Raw genomic sequence first — 18,487 nt, 5'->3', positions numbered from 1 at the left:
TGTTTTGCTGGGATCGTGGGCAGCAAATGGTGCTGAGCCGTCCACGCTGGTGGTGCGCTGTGCACCGATGCACTGGTGCTTGGTGATGAGTCCACACTTCCTCGCAAGACCAAAGGTCGGATTCCATTAGAAGCACCTGGACCCTAATGCTCCTTTGTTTAATGGTGCTGGGACAGAAGGACCTGCACATTCTACACTTGTCCAAAATGTGTCCTCCCCCCAGACAATGAAAGCAGTTCGCATGCGGATCACTGACTGGCATAGGCCTGTGGCATGCAAAGCCCCTCCCTCGCCCCCCCCAAAGTCTCTAGGAGAATCAAGAATTCAACTATTTGTAGGTATGTAAACTAATGATAGAACTATTTACAAAACAATAGGATCAGGGAATGCTAAGGCTAGAGCATGCTGATCCAAGTACTGTCACAGGCAGTAAGAAGGAATTAAGGAGGGAAGGGCTGTGGGGGTGAGGGGGTGGGTGGGAGGGAGTGCCCTATATAGCATGGCATACATTCCATTCCAGGGGGTGCTGGGACCCCAACCCCGACAGTTACTGCTTAGGGAAAAACTTCTGGCACTTGTGCATGTGGCAGGTAAATCCACATACCTGTGTTGAATGGACATGAGCAACACATCTGAGCACCAGTTACAGAACAGGTAACTGTCTTTTCAAGCAGTGGCACAGAATAGAGATGTAATACTGTAGTTGATTAACTGATAAGCAAAAGCTTATAAGTTAATGCTATAGACGACACACATTACTCTCCCTCCACCCTTGCCAGTACATTTTTTAGCAGGCTGGCCAGCAGGCTGGCCAGCAGCCTGGCTCAGTCCTGGCTTGTGACGGGTCCGGGACTTACCCCTGCTGTGGCTCTGCATTTAAAGTGTATTAGCAGGCGGGCAGGCAGCCCAGCTCAGTTCCGGCTCATGCAGGATCTGGGAGCTCAGACACAACCTAGACAGGGGCTTCTGCTACCCTGCACTGCTGTCTGTTGAGAAGAGGCAGCAGCACCGGGCAACAGGCTAGGGAAGTCTGCTAGGGAAGCTGGTTTTTAAACTGGTACTCCTTGGGGACCAGTTCCTGCCTGGCATCTCGCACTACTGCCTCTGATACAGAGACAGCAGCATGGAGTGTCAGGGAGCTCTTCGGGAATGAGACTGGAGTGCACTGGCCCCACCCCTGGGGACTATAGAAGAGCTGACTAACTGATAAGAATTAATGAGGTTACTTGACTATTCAATTAACCAATATTTAACATCTCTAGCACAGAAAACTACAACCAAATTGGAGTGTCATTGCAATATCACTCACTTAGGTATGATCTGGCTTCCCATGCATCGTGGGAAGGGGCTTTTTTGATATACCACACAGTTCTGGTCAGAGGCCAGCGAGAGAGGGGTGGGTTCCCCCTCCTGTTGTGTGCCCTGTGTTGATCAAAAGATAGGGGCTTGCTGGAGGGTATATGAGAGAAAGTGTCTGCGTTGCATTCTGGAGCTTTAGGTTCTTGCACATTTTTTCTTTTCCAGCCTCAATAAACAATGACAAGGAAGAAAGTAGTCTCAAGGAAATTTCACACCTTCTACAATTATTTGTGACACAGGCTATTGCTCAAAGCAAAAATTCCATGGGCTCTAGTCTGTTTTTGTCACAAGAAAAAAAAAGAAGTAATGAAGTCCAGGCAGAGTTGGACTTTAAGAGGCTGAGTGGGTTGGATAAGACTGAATACAGGATATGGACTTTCATTTCTCTATTGCTGCACTCTGAGAGAGCAGATAATGGACCTGGCAGAAGCTTGTCTGCATAGTTGTGGAAGGCCCTGACGCCTGCAGTTATTTTAGGATGTTTATAAAATAGCTGCTGTTAGTAGAAAATGTTTCTATGCAGTTTGTCCTCCCCACAGTGAATGTTCACAAAGGTCCTGCCTAAGGAGTTTCTAGGGAGTCCAGATGCATCTTTTTTTAAACTACACTCATCCCATGCAATATTGAAAGAAGCAGCCTACCTAGACTGTGTCTGAGCTGTAGGCACGTGTGTATGGTAAATTTTAAAGAAGAGCTCCCTGGTTCTCTTTCAGAGGACCATCTGCCTTGGAGTCAAGCTTTACATAAGAACGGTCATACTGGGTCAGACCAAAGGTCTTCCAACAGTGGCCAGATGCCCCAGAGGGAGTGAACAGAACATGGAATCATCAAGTGATGCCTCTCCTGTCATCTGTTTCCAGCTTCTGACAAACAGAGGCTAGGGATATCTTCACTAATAGCCATTGATGGACCTAACCTCCATGAATTTATCTCGTTCTTTTTTAACTCTGTTAAAGTCCTGGTCTTCACAGCATCCTCTGGCAAGGAGTTCCACAGGTTAACTATGCACTGTGTGAAGAAAAACTTCCTTTTGATTGTTTTAAACCTGCTACCTATTAATTTCATTTGGTGATCCCCTAGTTCTTATGTTATGAGAAACAAGTAAATAACTTTTCCTTATTCACGTTTTCCATACCAGTCACGATTTTATAGACCTCTATCATATTCCTCCCCTCCCCTTAGTCTCCTGTTTTCTAAGCTGAAAGGTTCCAGTCTTTTTAATTTCTCTTCATATGGGACCCATTTCAAACCCCTAATAATTTTTGTTGCCCTTTTCTGAACCTTTTCCAATGCCAATATATCTTTCTTTAGATGAAGAAACAATATCTGTACGCTGTATTCAATATATGGGTGTAGCATGGTTTTATATAGAGGCAATAAGGTGTTTTGTCTTATTCCCTATCCTTTTTTAATGATTCCTAACATTCTGTTTTCTTTCTTGACTGCTGCTGCACATTGAGTAGATGCTTTCAGAGAACTATTCACAATGACTCTCAAGATGTCTTTTGCAAGTAGTTATAGCACAATTAGGCCCCCATCATATTATATGTATAGATGGGATTATTTTTTCCAATGTGCGTTTATCAACATTACATTTCATTTGCCATTTTGTTGCCCAATCACTTAGTTTGGTGCGACCTTTTTGAAGTTCTTCTCAGTCTGCTTTAGTCTTAACTATCTTGAGCAGTTTAGTATAATCTGTAAATGTTGCCACCTCGCTGTTTACCTCTTTCTGCACATCATTTATAAATAGGTTGAATAGGATTGATCCCAGTATGCATCCTGGGGGACACCACTAGTTGCCTCTCTCCGGTCTGAAAACTTACCATTTTCCCTACCCTTTGTTTCCTGTCTCTTAACCAGTTATCAAACCATGAGAGGACCTTCCCTCTTATCCCATGACAACTTACTTTACTTATAAGAGCCTTTGGTGAGGGACCTTGTCAAAGGCTTTCTGGAAATCTAACTCCACAATATCTACTGGATCCCCCTTGTCCACATGTTTGTTGAGCCCCTCAAAGAACTCTAGTAAATTTATAAATCGTGATTTCTTTTTACAGAAACCATGTTGACTTTTCCCCAACAAATTATTTCCATCTATGTGTATTACAGTTTTATTCTTAGTTTTGACTAGTTCAGTTAGTTTCAACTAATTTGCCCGGTACTGACATCAGACTTACTGGTCTGAAGTTGCCAAGATCACCTCTAGAGCCCTTTTTAGATATTGGTGTCACATTAGCTCACCGCATAGGAAAGGTTTGACAAGATTTGAGCATTGCTATCCACGGTGTTGAGGAGTACCTTGTGCATTCATCCTTGCCTTTGGCTCCTAGGTTTTACAGTCTTTGTGCTAAAGGTTATTTCATTGGTAAAGTGACACTAGAAAGGATAAAGGATTAATATTAAGAGCCTGTAACAGTTTTCAAGAGAAGAGGAAAAGGAAAGTGAGGATACCACATAAAGATCAGGTCCCTAAGCTGGTAGAGAGAGCAAGTCCATGTGTTGGTAGCATCCTTCCTACACAATCCAGAATCCCAAATTGTCACCATGGATAGTGATGCTATAGGTAGCCTGAGACACCACAAAGCACAGGAATGTCATCAAGGTCAGAAAGGTTCCAGATAAACTAATTCCAAGAGAAAAGGGGGGTGCCAGCTCTTTGAGACTTCCAGGAGAGTACGATGGAGGAACTTATATTGCCTCAGTTAGACAACTCAGTGCCTGACAGACATAAAATGGCAAGGGAACACAAGCAGGTCAAATCTATACAGTGAAAGAATACAAAGACTTTTCTGAGCAGAATGTCATCATTATAGACATTCACGTAATAGTGATGCTGAACACACAAGCTCACAACTACTGTAGTTAACAGCTTTACCATTTAAGTGGTCATTGAACCCAGAAGTTTTCCATATGACATTTAAGTATCACCCCCTGTGTATCAGTCCAAGCACAAGTATGAGAATTGTCAGTGGAGAAAGGTAGCCAAAGATCACTAGAAACTGATGCTGTAGCTAATCTCATTTCTTTATCCTTCTAATTTTTCCTTACAGCTTGCTACATCCCACATGTCTTGGTCTGAAAGGAAAGATAAGGTCCAGAAAGGACATGTATTACTTTTGTATTATTTTCTTCTCCCCCCAGATCTATCCCACTCAAGATAAATCTTCCAAAAGTATATTTTGTGATGGATGGTCTCTTCCACGCATGTCAATAATATCATGAAATAAGGCTTTACTATTTAAATTCATATTTAATCTGCCATAGGAATAGTATTTCCATTCAACATTGGAATATACTGATTCGGAGAGAGTATGCAGTATTGTAGTCATGTTTGTCCCAGGATATTGGAGATCGGGATAGGCGAGGTGGTGTCTCTTATTGGATAGTTGTCTGTTGGTGAGAGACAGGCTTTCAAGTTACACAGAAAAAGCAGTCATGTGGCACTTTTAAAAAACTAACAAGATGGTTTATTAGGTGATAAGCTTTCGTAGGGCAGACCAGAATATGATCTGAAGAAGTGGGTCTGCCCCACCAAAGCTTATCACCTAATAAACCATCTTGATAGTCTGTAAAGTGCTACATGACTGTTTTTTCTATTTTACCAAGATCAGACTAACACGGCTACTTCTCTGTTAAGTTACACAGAGTTCTTCCTTAAATCTCAGAGGAAGTGTTCTGTGTAGCTTGAAAACTTTTCTCTCTGACACTGGTTCAGTTAGGGATATGAGAGATTAACTGCTTAACCAGTAAGCGTCACGCTTAATGAGTGATGCTTACCAGTTCCAGCTAACAGTTAACCAGCTCCCTGCCTGCTACCAGTGGCACAGCCTCTGTCTGCGGGAAGCCCAGGTGCCCTGCAGGCAGGGGCTGCTCTGGCTGGGCTGGAGTAGCCCTTACCTCCGGTGGCGGTGGGGTGATCCAGCCCAGCTTCAGCAGGCGGATGGGTCGCTCCAGTCCAGTGGGGCTGGAGTGACCCTGCTCCCCACCCAGCCCCCCTTTGATTGATTAACTGGTTAAACATAATGTTTAAGTGGTTAACCAATTAAACCAGGTTTTACATCCCTTGGTTCAGTAAAAGATCTTACCTGCCTCATCTAGAGAGAGGGCAGAAGAGGTTTGTTCAGGTACTAACACCTCATGGATAAGTCTTACTTTCTATGGCCTCAGTTATTTTCAGGAAGAGATGCCTAGTTTGTATTTTTTTTTTTTTTTTGAATGAGGGGGGAGAGAGAAGTCAGTATAAGAAACGAAATAATCCGGTAACTTAAGTTTCCAGATGATTTGCTGCATAGGCTAATGCAAAAATTCAAATGCTAATATAGTTTAATTGGAATAGGAGGATACTGTTAGCTAGCCAGTTTTGGGTGGACTGGGCAGTGCTGTGTGTAAGGCTTGGAGATCAGAGGGGAAGAGGTAGTGGTAACAGTTGACATGGGATGATTAGGGAATGGACATGTGTTCTCACTGTTAGGATGCCAAGGACAGGGCAGATCATCTAACAGTGCGGAAGAGGCGCTAACAAGTTTTGGGAAAATGAGTGAGGAGACCAAACTGATTTAAATTTATAGTTGGTTAGAAAATACAGGTTAGTTAAAACCAAAAGATTTCTTGAAGTCATGTAGATTTCATTGAAATTTTGCTGCTTGAAATTTTTCTTTTCTACGTTGTCAGAATACTCTGTTTCTACATTTCCTGAGTTAAATATTTTCATTTTCTTTTTGAAAGGGCTTTTGTTGCTCATTTTTTATATTATATATTTTAATAAATTCAGAAAGTCAATATGAATGTTGATCTGAAACAGTTGTTCAGAATTTTCTGACACACAGAATTTCGAAACTTTAAAGCTTTGTTCCAAATCACATCTCAAACTGATTTTGAAATCTCAGATTCCTCTGTGAAATGACATTTGCATCTCTTTCCTGAGCTCTATTTAAAATATTCCTATTCCAATATACAGGGCCTAATCTCCAGTTGCCTGGTAGACATGTATTTGCATTCCTATTCAGCAGGTGCCACCTAGCTTGATAAGTGTATGTTTAGTTTCATATATACACAAATGTTGATTTGCATATTTGCATCCATATTCATGGTTTACTTTCCATATACAGAAAACTTTGAATGTGTTTGTGTCCCTCATACTTCTTTTTAGGACAATGTGTCTACTCTGGCTTCAGACATAACTGTGTTAGTCTGTTTCAACCAAAACATCAAGAGTCTGGTGGCACCTTAAAAACTAACAGTTTTAATATGGCATGAGCTTTTGAGAGTTGCAACTTGATGTATCTGATAGAGAATGGGTTTTAAAAAGTTATATGGGGAAAAAAAAGTTCCCTTCTCCTCCTTTTCAGAGCTCTCCTGTGAGCACTACTAAAGTGAACACACCCTCCACTCTGATTTCCAATACCTTTTTCTTGTCCAGGTTCTGTGAAATATATTTCTACAATTTAGCAATGGCCAGGAATCTTCAGATGATATCTAAATCTGGTGAAGTGTCTTATCCAGCAAGTCACCAGGATAAGGTGACCCCTAATTTTCTTGTGACAATATTTTAGGCTGCCTCTTTAAGTGAACCGAATGCCCTTTTTAAAATTCAGATTTTTACTGGTGCCAAGAGGATTTCCAAAAAGGAAACATTATTAAAAAACAAACAGCAAATAGATCATTTAGAAAACCAAAAAGAGGTTTGATGGTGTTAGTGACTTTTCCCTCATACTACAATACTTTTGAGAGTCACCCTCAAATTATAATGTGATTTGGAAGCTGCTTTTTAGGTCTTATGTACTAGGTGACACTATATAGTATGCTATCTTGAGAGGCTTATATGATGGTAATTGTGGTGTTTCTGCACACAGTCTGATGATTACAGTGAGCATGAAATAACAAAAATAAGAGAAGAAATCACTGGACTGAGAAATAATCTCATTCAGGAAATATACAAGGAACAAGAAGAGTATGTAAGTATCAATTATGTAAGCAGCTTAAACTATGTACTTATATGAACCACATTTTACATTTCAGTTGTTTTATTATATACATTCATTCTCAGTAAAATCTAAAGAATGAATGTTACAGTACTGAAAGGAAAGACTATGCTCATATTCTGTAAAGCCTCTGAAATAAAATAGTGCTCTCCAAGGTGGAGGGAGATGATCAGTTTTATTCTTTATCACCTGATACAGTGTTTTCAAAATGAATGGTAGAGGAAAATCTGGAAGTACGAGCCTCAGTCCTCTCAACAGAGCTGCAGGAAGATGATTAGATAGCCCAGTATATATGCAGGGGGGTGCGAACATTCTCTCCCCCACAGTCCTTCGTGGTTCGCCCTGGGGCTGATTCTGGCCAACCTAGGTAAGGCAGGGAAGTGCACTGCCCCAGCCTCCTTCCCCTATGTTCTGGCCATCTGAACAAGGCTGGGTCTGATTCCCCCTTTCCTCACCTGGGGGTGAGGCTCGGCCATGGAGATTGCGGGAAGGGGCGGGGTGGGCAGCCACCAGCCCCTTCCACAGCTGGCATTCCCCCCCACAGAAATTCCTGTGTATGGGCCTGGTAGCTGAATAAAGCCTTTTTCTGTGGGAAATGAGGAATAGGATTAGCGTTCCCTTACCGCTTTCAGGGGTGAAGAGGGAGGTACTTCCTTAGGCTATGCCTAAAGTTGCTGAGTTTTTCCACTGTCAGTTTCACCAGTGATAGGGAACTGGTAAAAGAAGAGTTCTCGTTTGTGTGTTTACTTACTTCCACAGGCTTCAGAGAGTGTTTCCACTTACAGCAGTTCCATCACTGATGGGAGCACTGCCCTGAGGTCAGCTATCCCACAGTGCCACTCTCTTGGGAAACATAGGGAGTGATTGTGAGGCATCCTGGGCAGAGTTCTCTCTAACTTTTTCTGTGCATGTGTGGAATAAATTTTATGTGCTCTGAGTCATGTGTAACTATGCATCACCATAGAGAAACATGCTGCTGGCTATGGACACAGCACCTGAATCTCTCTCTGCTGGCCTCCCAAGCACTCCGCTTACAGGGAACACTGATCTTGGGTCCTTGCATAGCCGCCTTTCCCCCAAACAGTAGCTCAGAATTGCTACAAGCAGGGGATCATTTGCTTCATGGAGCAGATATTGTCATCTAGCCAGATGGTAAGTGAGCACTTGGCAAGAAAATAGGAAGGGGAGTTTCAAAGTCCTCAGAGCTTTACAGGGAAGAAGTGGACCTCTGTTCACCTGGTGTCAGAGCAGCAGAGGTACTGGCTGAAAGTAGTGATTGTGTAGGCACTATGAGATAGCAGAGTAAACAAATGGAATGTGTCTTCACCTGCGCATCACTGCAAAAGCATCACCGGTAAGAGCTGTATATGTCTCATGAAGGTGGCTTTCTTTTTACAGTTAACCTTCTGAGTCTCTCTCCAAAAAGTCACTGACAAGTGTAGATGCTCCTATGGGTTTTACTCAAAAAAGGGATTTTTTGGCTTTAAATGACAACTGTAGACATGTCCTCAAAGTTGAAGGCAAGAGAAACACCAGAGATCTTTCACTTCCTAAATACTCATTGTGAAAGAAGGAGGTCCAGAATCCATGGCCACTCTTCTTAAATGAGGGCATCAGGAAGTTCCTAAAATTACCACACAAATGCTGTTTTTAGAAATATATCCAATTAGGCTGTTACAGTATTGATGCTGTGAAAAAGTGAAAGCCAGGTGTATTCTGAGTGATATAAGTGGAAGATATTCTCTTCATATTTTCAGAAATCAGTGGTTTGTGAGCATACAGCCCAAATGTCAGTTAATGTGTTTTCTGGTATTTAGTTGTATGTACTGCTTGCGGGGGTGGTAGGCATTGATGAATGTATCCATAATTTAGGAGAGGCTTACTTGGCTGGTGCAGAAATGGTTCCCTGAGCTGCCACTCCTTCACCCGGAAGCAGGAATTCTGGAGTATATGGTAAGAAGCCCCTGCTGTGTTTCTAAGGGCAGGAAACTGGAACTGCGTGTTTGAGGGCAGGGGAAGTGGCTTTGTAAAATATCCCATAAAGCAAGAGATGCTAAAGAGTCTAGTAAGTAATGAAGTCTTTAAGGGTAATAGTCCAATTACAAGTTTAACAACTGAACATATTGTTGTGGGTCACATGAAAGCTTTAAACAAGATGTGAGAGATTTCGTTATTCACATGCCCTAGAGACTTCTCTCATACACACACTTGTAGTGTTACCTACTCAAGTCAGTCACTAGAACAGGGGCGGCCAACCCGTGGTTCGCAAGCTGCATGTGGCTCTTAAAAGGAAAAATTGTGGCTCCTGCACCTCCGGCTTGGCTCCTGAACCCGCTGCTCTTATGCGTTCCCCTCCTCTGACCTTTTTTTTTTCTTGTCTGGTCAGGGCGCTGCTTGGGACAAGAACATCTGATGTGACAGCTGATGGAAATATGCTTGGGCCCATGCGGCTCTTAAAGGGGCAGCGTGGTTTATTTTTTGCTCAGCATGGTTTTCTTTCCCTCGGCTCTTTGCACTGTATTCACCACTATTTTGGCTTTTTGTCTTTAACGGGTAGACCACCTCAGCACTAGAAAATAAATTCAAATATGGTATCCAGACTGCAGCAGAATTAGTCAGGTTTACTGATCATGTTGTGATTTAATGTTCCAGCAGTAATTCCAGCATGAAATGCTCACACTGTCTGTGTCTGGGACAGAGTGAAGGGAGGAGAAAACAAAAACTGGTGTGTGTCAAGAGCTCAGGTTTTTAATGTATATGAAGTAGACAGGGGGTTAGTGGCTAATGTATCGGACACTGACAAATTAAGTCCAAATTGTGTGTTGAAGAAATGACAGTCAATTTAATATGTTTACACAGAGCAGAAAAAAAAACAAGTGGAATCATTCTCTTTAATTTTAAAAAAGGCTCATTAGTTTAAGCTTATGTTTGACATTCCTTATGTTCAGGGCTTGACAAATCACTGTTCAGCCGGTCGCGCCCCGTTCACCATCAGTGCGCGCATGCGCAATGCGGGTCTTGCGCATGCGCAGTGCGGGGCTGGCGAGCAGATTTCGCCACCGTTTGTCAAGCCCTGCTTATGTTATTGTGTCATGTATTGTCCCCGGTTGCAAAGAATGTTTAAATGTATGAGTGTTTGGATTATTAAGTTAGTTGGTGACATTTCTGGTGTGTGTGTGTGTGCTCCAGAACTCTGGGGGACTTCTGACAGTTAGCTTGGAACGGGATCTTCTAGATGCTGAACCCATGAAGGAATTGAGCACTAAGCACCCATTAGTGTGTGCAGCAGTTCAAGAACAGAAGGTTCTTTTAAAGGTAATTTAATATCACTAAGACTTTCAATTTTTAGTTGTGTGGGGAGCTCCTGATAGCTCAGCATATATTGGTTGATTGTTGTGCTTGAACTCAGTAAGTGCTTCTTTAGCATTTATAAGGTTACTATTGAAATAGTAATAATTCTGGCTAGCCTCTTGGATCGCTACCAAAGAAGTGGGTTTTTTCCCTGTTTGTCTCTGTGTGTCTCCTCTTTTACTTCTCTGTGGACAACTCAAGCGTGTCCCTTTCTTCTGCTGACTGCCACTTCTGAGAGTCAGTGCACCTTTCTCTTTCTGGCTATCACTCTCTACTCCTGGTACATTCTGTCCCCATCCTACTCATACCCCCCACAATACTCGTTGGACAATAGGAACACTGGGCCTATATCGTCCAACAATTCATGAAAATGTAAAGAAAATTTGGGACTGATTTCTCAAATCTCAAGTTGAGAATTATAATACAGTGCAACAGGAAGTCATGCAATAGAATTTATGTCATTGTTCTTAAAGTACAATGTTATAATTCCACATTTAACAGCTTTAATCATCTGAAAATTTTGATTTCAGGGCTATTCGGTAGATGTAAACACAGAGTCAAAAGTGATAGAAAGAGCAGCCAAATATCACAGAGCATGGAGTGAATTGAAGGAGAAATCTGGATTATTACAATTGATGTTCCTTTTTTTGTGCAAGGTAAATTCCAGATTGACATCCTTTTTGAATGCTGGTTTTTATCTGAAAACATTCAGAATTTTGTTCAACTTATTGTTTAAATAAAGTTTGGATAAAAAAAGCTTTCATGCAGAACTGATGTAAACAATCAAACTGATTTGGTTTAATGAGGGCTTAATATTCACTAAATGTGTAATAAAGTTAATTTCACAGTAAGTAGATATATTAACTGGAATTGCTTTCTTTATCCATCTATTGGCTTGTGGGTTTGTGTGTTTTTTTGTTTTTTGTTTTTAAGTCTGATCCTTTGGCATATCTGATGGTACCATATTACCCAGGAGCAAGTCTAGGAGCATTGCAAACTAATACACCTTTAACTTCAGAAGTAAGTAACAGTGACATTTATTCAAAACCTTGGCAAGGATTTTTATGAAATATTTAAAACAACTTGATTCTGTCTTCTCTTACTTCACCTTTTCTTTCTCTGCTAGCCAGTGATGTGGCAGTATAACTTGCATTCACGTGAGTACTCTTGATTAAAACCCTGCAAAGAAATAGGCCACTTTGTGTTTTTATGAGTACTTCAATTGAGTGTCCAGTCAGGGCCCCACCGGCTGTGCCCAGTAGGGCTGCCCCTAAAGGTTTCAGAGCCTGGGACAAACCTCCCCCCTCCACCCCTGCTTTGACCCAACTGACCTCTTCTTGCCCTTGCTCTGTCCCTGCCTCGTCTCACTCCACTTCTTCCCCCATGTCCCCTCTCATCTGGGAATGCTTGGCGCTGGCAGAAGTGGTTAAGCCTGCCCCCACGTTCACTGGCAGTAGTGGGAAGTGGAGTGACTCATCCCGAGCTTGCTCTGCGCCACTGGCTCCTAGTTGCATTACTCTGTTTCCCGCTGCCAGTGCATGCGGGGGAAGGGGGCAGTCCCACCCCTTCTGTTGAATCTCCTACTCTAAGCAATGTGGCTGGGAGCTAGCACAGCGGGCTGAGCCCAGGTCATTCTGCTTCCAGCTGCTACTGGTGAGTGTGGAGAGTGGACCTGACCCCTGCTTCCTTCCTACCCTGCTCTTGCCCCCCACGGCTCGTAGCCCTGCAGCCCTGAGTGTGGTCCCCACTACAGAGTAGCTGCCCCCCATCCCACCGAGCGCTCCCCCATGGAGGTTTGCAGATGCTTGGGCTACATAGTGCACCCAAACTGCTAGAGATGGCCCTGTGTCCAGTCATGGGCTGGCATTTTCAAAGGACTCAGGAGGTGCGGACCTAATTTACTTATGCTCTTTCGAACATTACCGGAATTTGTTTTGTTGGTTGCTCTCCTTTAAAAATATTGGTAAGCAAATTTTAAAATACTATGGACATGATTACTCTTGTCGGAGTTCTCAGCCTGTCATTTTCTTTTCTACCTTTCCTTCTCCAAAATGATTTTCAACTGTAAACAAGCCATTTGGTCTTAGAGCCTTCTAAATAAATGATCATGAGTTTGTGTGTAGCTTTTTTCCTCTTGAATTGCTCATCAGGCACTAGTTATGAATCCACATATATCCCAATAGGTAATTACATTGTTTTTTCAAAATGATTTATCCAGGTGTGACTGGATTATTTTTTTAACTGGCTGCACAACTCACTAGAATCTTACCAAGTGTGTTGTGTATTTTCCCATTCAGAATACTTGCTGTGGTTCTGGACTGGAAGCATACTGAGTTTTTTTTACTTGACTTCTTCAATTTTTAAAATTGTTTGTTTTCATCAGGAAATTTTGAAAGTAATGAAAGGAGTAGCAGGTGGTCTGCATACGCTACACAAAGCTAATATAGTTCATGGATCTCTGCATACAAATAATGTGTTTGCTTTGAATCGAGAACAAGGAATTGTTGGAGATTTTGACTTCACCAAATCAGTGGTAAGAGTAACAAAACATTTTCAAGTATATTCAAGGATTTCCTTACATCTCACTCAGAATTCTTCATAGTGCGCTACTTTGTAAATGCCTTTGCTGTTTTTTGGTCCCCCTTTATTGTGAAAAAAGAAAAGTAGGTTTTATTGACAAATTCTTCATTTGCCAGTGTATTGTGAATACTTCATTTTGAGTATAATCTGGATTCCCCAGTCTGGCAATACTCTGATCCAGCAGTTGACTCCATGGGTGCTCCAGGCCTGGAATACTAACGGGGGAAAAACTGGGAGGCTGAGGCCAGGACCATTGCCTGATAAAGGAAAAATGGCACTTGGGGGCTGGGGCTGGAGCAGGGGAGACCCAGTGACTTGGGGACTGGCAGCCAGAGCAGCAGACTCTTGCGGCCCCGGGGCTTGGAGCAGCAGAGTCCTGGGCGCGACAGTTGGGAGCGGAGCCAGTCAGCGGCTGGAAGTGGAGAAGTTGGTATTGCTCTCCCCTGATCTGCCAAATTCCCTGGGTCAGGACTGGTCAGGTCTTGAGGATGCCAGATGAGGGAGACTCAATCTCTGCATCAAATGTGAAAGCACAGTGTATGCAATGATTCTGAACAATTCCAAAATAGTGTTAGTGCTATTCCACCAGTATTTCTATCACCTGTATGGCACTGGTTCAGCAAAGCAGTTAAAAAAAGAACATGGGTACTGTTGTATTGGGTCAGCATTGTCTATGTCTGTCTAGTCCAGTCTCCAACAGTGGCAGCTAAATTCTCTGAAGATTGTGTCTGCAGGGGCTGGGCAGAATTTTCCCTGCAGTTGCTCCTGGCAGAGTTTTGCTTCTAAGCAGCACACAAGATCTTTTCTAGTGGAAAAGGCAATATGCCATGTTTATTGAAAATACAAAATGAAAAGAGTACATGCGTGCACACACACGTATCCTGCAGGAAAAAAACAACAAATGGTCTGGTAGCACTTTATATAGACTAACAAAACTTGTAGATGATACATGTTTTGTTAGTCTATAAAGTGCTACCAGATCATTTGTTGTTGTTTTTTTCTGTACAGACTAATTCAGCTACCCCCTGAAGCTTACATCCTGCAGATTCATTCATCCTTAAGTGGTGTTAATCTCATGTTTTCCACAGTTATCCTTTGATGGTTATTGTCAGGCTTCTCACAGATGTTTCTCAGTCTTGGGTGTGTCTCCATGTCTCCAGGGTTCATCAACGCTACTAATTCAATTCAGCCTCAGACACAATGGCTGTTTGCTGGTTATCTTCAAGGTTCCCACTTCTTGACCATCTGGGCATCTGTGATGGCTTTCACACTTACACAGGTCTTCCACTCGCGCCAAACAATTTACAGAGTATTCCAGATAAGGATTACATAGTCTGGCCCACGAAAGCTCATCATCTAATAAACCATCTTGTTAGTCTTTAAAGTGCTACATTGTCCTGCACTGAGGAAGTGGGTCTGGCCCACGAAAGCTCATCATCTAATAAACCATCTTGTTAGTCTTTAAAGTGCTACATTGTCCTGCATTTTGCTATAGTTACTAGAAGACACAGTTTAATTTACAATGCAGACATGTGGTACAACTTAATTTGTAAAGCTAACAGGAAGCAAGACCTTACCTCAAACATTATTTAATCATAAGAAAAGGGTGAAATAGACATATACAGAACTTATGAGCCAGTCATTATACGTCATACTTTTATTCTTATACCAGTACTAAAATATTACAGCTTGGCTACAGCAGCCATGGAGTGTTATTGTTCTGGGCATGAGAACTGAGAGCAGAAAGTGTCTCTGCTCAGCTCTAGGTAATTCTCAAGTCCAGGCAGCCAGCAGGAGGAGAAGGGATGTAGCTGACTCAGATTGGGACCTGAGTCAGAGACAGAAAAAGCAGGAAGCCTGACAGAACTGAGATCAGAAGCTAATTCTGTGGATTCTGAGTTCAGTGCTTTTATAAGACACCCTCCTCCCTCCCCCCCCCACCTTCTTTCTCTGGGCTGTCATTGCACGCCTCTTCAAATTTCTTCAGATAAGACTGTCAGGGATGTAAGAGTGTAACCATTTAAACGGTTAACCGACAAGCATCGGTTTATCAGTTTCCATTATGGTTAGATGCTGGCTCCCAGCCCCTCTCCCAGCGAACTGGCTGCAGCCCCACCCTGCATACTGCAGTATAAAGCATTTATATATTCATTGGCTGGTCCTGCTCTTGGGGATCTGGCTGCTGCCCTGTGCTGCAGGCTCTTTATCAGAGCCCGCAATGCAGGGCAGCACCTGGCTCCCCAAAAGCAGGGCCAGGGAGCCCACAGTGCATGAAACCATGTTGTTTAATGGTTAAACGGTTATATTTTAAACCATTTTTTTACATCCCTACTTTGTGGGATGTTCTAGAGTTGATATATTGCCTTCAGAGTTCTGTCTATTTTAGAATGGCTTTTAGAGAAACAGAATAGTAGCTTCTTGAATTTCCTTTATATTAGCATAGTGATAGAAATGTAGCCATGTTAGTCTGGTGTAGCTGAAACAAAATACAGGGCTATGTAGCACTTTAAAGACTAACAAGATGGTTTATTAGATGATGAGCTTTCGTGGGCCAGACCCACTTCCTCAGATCAAATAGTGGAAGAAAGTATTTTCTTCCACTATTTGATCTGAGGAAGTGGGTCTGGCCCACGAAAGCTCATCATCTAATAAACCATCTTGTTAGTCTTTAAAGTGCTACATAGTCCTGTATTCTTTATATTAGCATAACTTCTTAGTCTGTATTTCTTGTGGTACTGGAGTTGGGGTGTTTTCTTGTCATGTGTAGTTTTTGGTACTAGAATTGTTGTTTTTTCATGAGTGAGAGCAGGAACGAGCTAGTCCTGTATTTAAAGAGTGATGCCTCATTAACTTTATTTTCTGTCCCATTCCTGATGGTAGGAGGCCTTTACAATCCCCTGCTTGGGCAAGCATTGAAGGAAGAGGAAGGAAAAGGTGTTCTTGTGAGACTGTGGGGAATGGGCAAGAATATTTACTGTGCTACCGGTTTGCGTTCAAATTGCTGATAGTAATGTTGTCCCTTCCAGGAGCAACGTACCTCTGCAAACACTATGACAGTGGGTAGCTTGAACTTAATTTCCCCTGAATTAAGAATGGGACATCTGGCATCTTCATCCTCTGACATGTATGCCTATGGCTGCCTTCTATTCTGGGTATGTTATTGCGTATGAAAATGACTTTTTGTTAATATTGTGAAAATATAGTAGGCATTATAAATAGCAATATATGCTAGGTCCCTCTTCTGTTTTAACTTGTCCTATTTTAATGAATTCTCATATTCTAAATTGAGTGCTAGGGGCAGAGGAAGTGGGAATTAGGTTTTGTGAGCAGAAGAATGCATTTTTCAATACAATTTACAGCATGGCTTGTCTCCCCTAACAGCAGCACTTAATAAAATGAGACTTTTGTTCTGTACACTGAAGTTTGTCATTACTATTGTATTTCTTATCCTTTTTGCGTTCTCTAACTTCATCTGCAGGTCAATAGATAGCTGCCTTCATTTTCCATGCCTTCTGTTACCTGAATTAAGAGTGGGATTGACAGGTGCTCTGTTTTCTACAGTATCTCTTGGATTTTCATTCTCTTATCCTATGGTATCAAGTCAGAGAAGAGAAAATGCCCCATTATCAGTTAGTTACTGGGTAATGCCTGGTAACATGCACTGCAGTGGTTTGTGCTGCCTCCATCTATCCTGGTTTTCTGTCATTTTACTGTGGTGCCCTCTTGCTAAAGGTTTTAAGGAGTGTAAGGACGTAAATATGGCAGTTGTAAAGCTGTTTGCACACGATTATAGTTTAGAGAAGCTCCGTCAAAAGGGTCAGTGTTATGAATAAAGGAATTTGGAGACATGCCCAGGGAGCAGGGGTGGAGAACACAATGTAGCTGTTCACAGCAGTCCACCAAAAAAAGCTCCCTGGTTTGTTTTTCATGAAGGATTTATTCACGTCTCATTCAATGGGTTGTTGTTTAACGGGAGCCCCAGGATGATTATTATGCTGTCAAATGTGCCTTATGGGAAGGAGACTAGTAAATTTGAGGTTTACGCCTGTGTTTGAAAAGCAAAGGGGAGCATGTGGAGCAGCAAACAGAGAATAGCAAAGGCTCTTTTACGTATTTTATGAGCACAACAGTAGCTTGACTATCCTAAGAAGGGAAGAAGGCCAGAAATGGATGTGTTGCAGCCTCCATCCGGTCTGCAGTTGTCAGGTAAGCTGCGGAGAATTGCAAAAAACTTTGACACAGAGGCAAAGGAGAAAAAATTATGGAGTGAAATCATCAATCTTTTTGATGGTGTTGGTGTGGATGCATTGAAAAAGAGGAAACCATGAGATGAAACTTTTGACTACATGTGAGGAAAGGAAAGGAATGAGATCTTTGAGGCGCACGCATTTTTAAATGCATGCTCAAAACCTGGGAATATCAAACTGCATTGCACTGTGACTCTCTTTTGACAACAAAAATTACTACATGTCCTCAGGAGGGTAGCCCGAGGTCTAAGAGCCCCCTGCCTAGGGCTGAAGTCCTTAAGCTTTGGCCCTGGATGGTGGGGCTCAGACTTAGACTTCTTCAGCTCTGGGATCTATCAAGTCTCAGCCAGCCCTGGCGAGCCCATTGAAATGGGGTTGAGACCCATTTGGGGTCCCCACCTAGAGTTTAAGAACTGCTGTCATAGAGCAATATGTCATAGAATTAAGGTAACTTGAATCAGACCTGTGACTTCGGAAAGCTGACAAAGATTTTGGTTAGAGATAGGCATTGCTCTGTGAAAGAGGTTTAATTTTAGAAAAAACTCTCTAGATATGCAGGGTAGCAGGAACTATGAAAATGCAAACCAAAGAGCCTAATTCATAAGTAAAGGTTATCTACAAACTAAGTAAAGAATGTAGCCAGAAAAGATCAACTCAAAAAGTGGAGCCTACTCACTGTGAAAATCACTGCTGGGAAAAGGCTGGGAACAGAAAATTAAGAGGAAGGTGTGGATCACAACATGGTGCCAAACAGTGTACTGTATTGCCTTTGGGAAACACTGTCATAAATGTGGGAGAAATATTCATTTTGCAAAATGTTGTAGATCCCAAATGCAGAAAAGTCAAGTGCGTTCAGTTGATGACAACTTGGTTGAGCAATTTTACAAAGAGGTACTGAGATCCAGCAGACCTGAGGAAAGGAACTGCACATCACCTGTGAAAGCAAATGTAATAATTATTCCACTC

General features: G+C 42.3%; 1 protein-coding gene across 12 annotated transcripts in view; it reads left to right on the top strand.

Annotated features, from left to right (window-relative positions):
• STK31 (serine/threonine kinase 31) overlaps window positions 1-18,487 on the top strand; it is a 103,167-nt gene that overhangs the window by 70,963 nt on the left and 13,717 nt on the right. For 8 of the 12 annotated variants that reach the window (XM_075922197.1, XM_075922199.1, XM_006138366.3 and 5 more), the window contains 7 exons: window positions 7,215-7,316; window positions 9,216-9,296; window positions 10,533-10,658; window positions 11,225-11,350; window positions 11,628-11,714; window positions 13,078-13,227; window positions 16,301-16,426. In XM_075922197.1, the coding sequence (XP_075778312.1) occupies window positions 7,215-7,316; window positions 9,216-9,296; window positions 10,533-10,658; window positions 11,225-11,350; window positions 11,628-11,714; window positions 13,078-13,227; window positions 16,301-16,426 (798 nt within the window). Of the gene's footprint in view, window positions 1-7,214; window positions 7,317-9,215; window positions 9,297-10,532; window positions 10,659-11,224; window positions 11,351-11,627; window positions 11,715-11,820; window positions 11,852-13,077; window positions 13,228-16,300; window positions 16,427-18,487 lie in introns of those variants that run through there. The other 4 variants (XR_012901995.1, XR_012901996.1, XM_075922200.1 and 1 more) reach the window with 4 other exon arrangements.

This window comes from Pelodiscus sinensis, chromosome 2 (assembly GCF_049634645.1).
Source record: "Pelodiscus sinensis isolate JC-2024 chromosome 2, ASM4963464v1, whole genome shotgun sequence".
NCBI lineage: Eukaryota > Metazoa > Chordata > Testudines > Trionychidae > Pelodiscus > Pelodiscus sinensis.
This window is presented reverse-complemented; position numbering and strand designations above follow the sequence as displayed.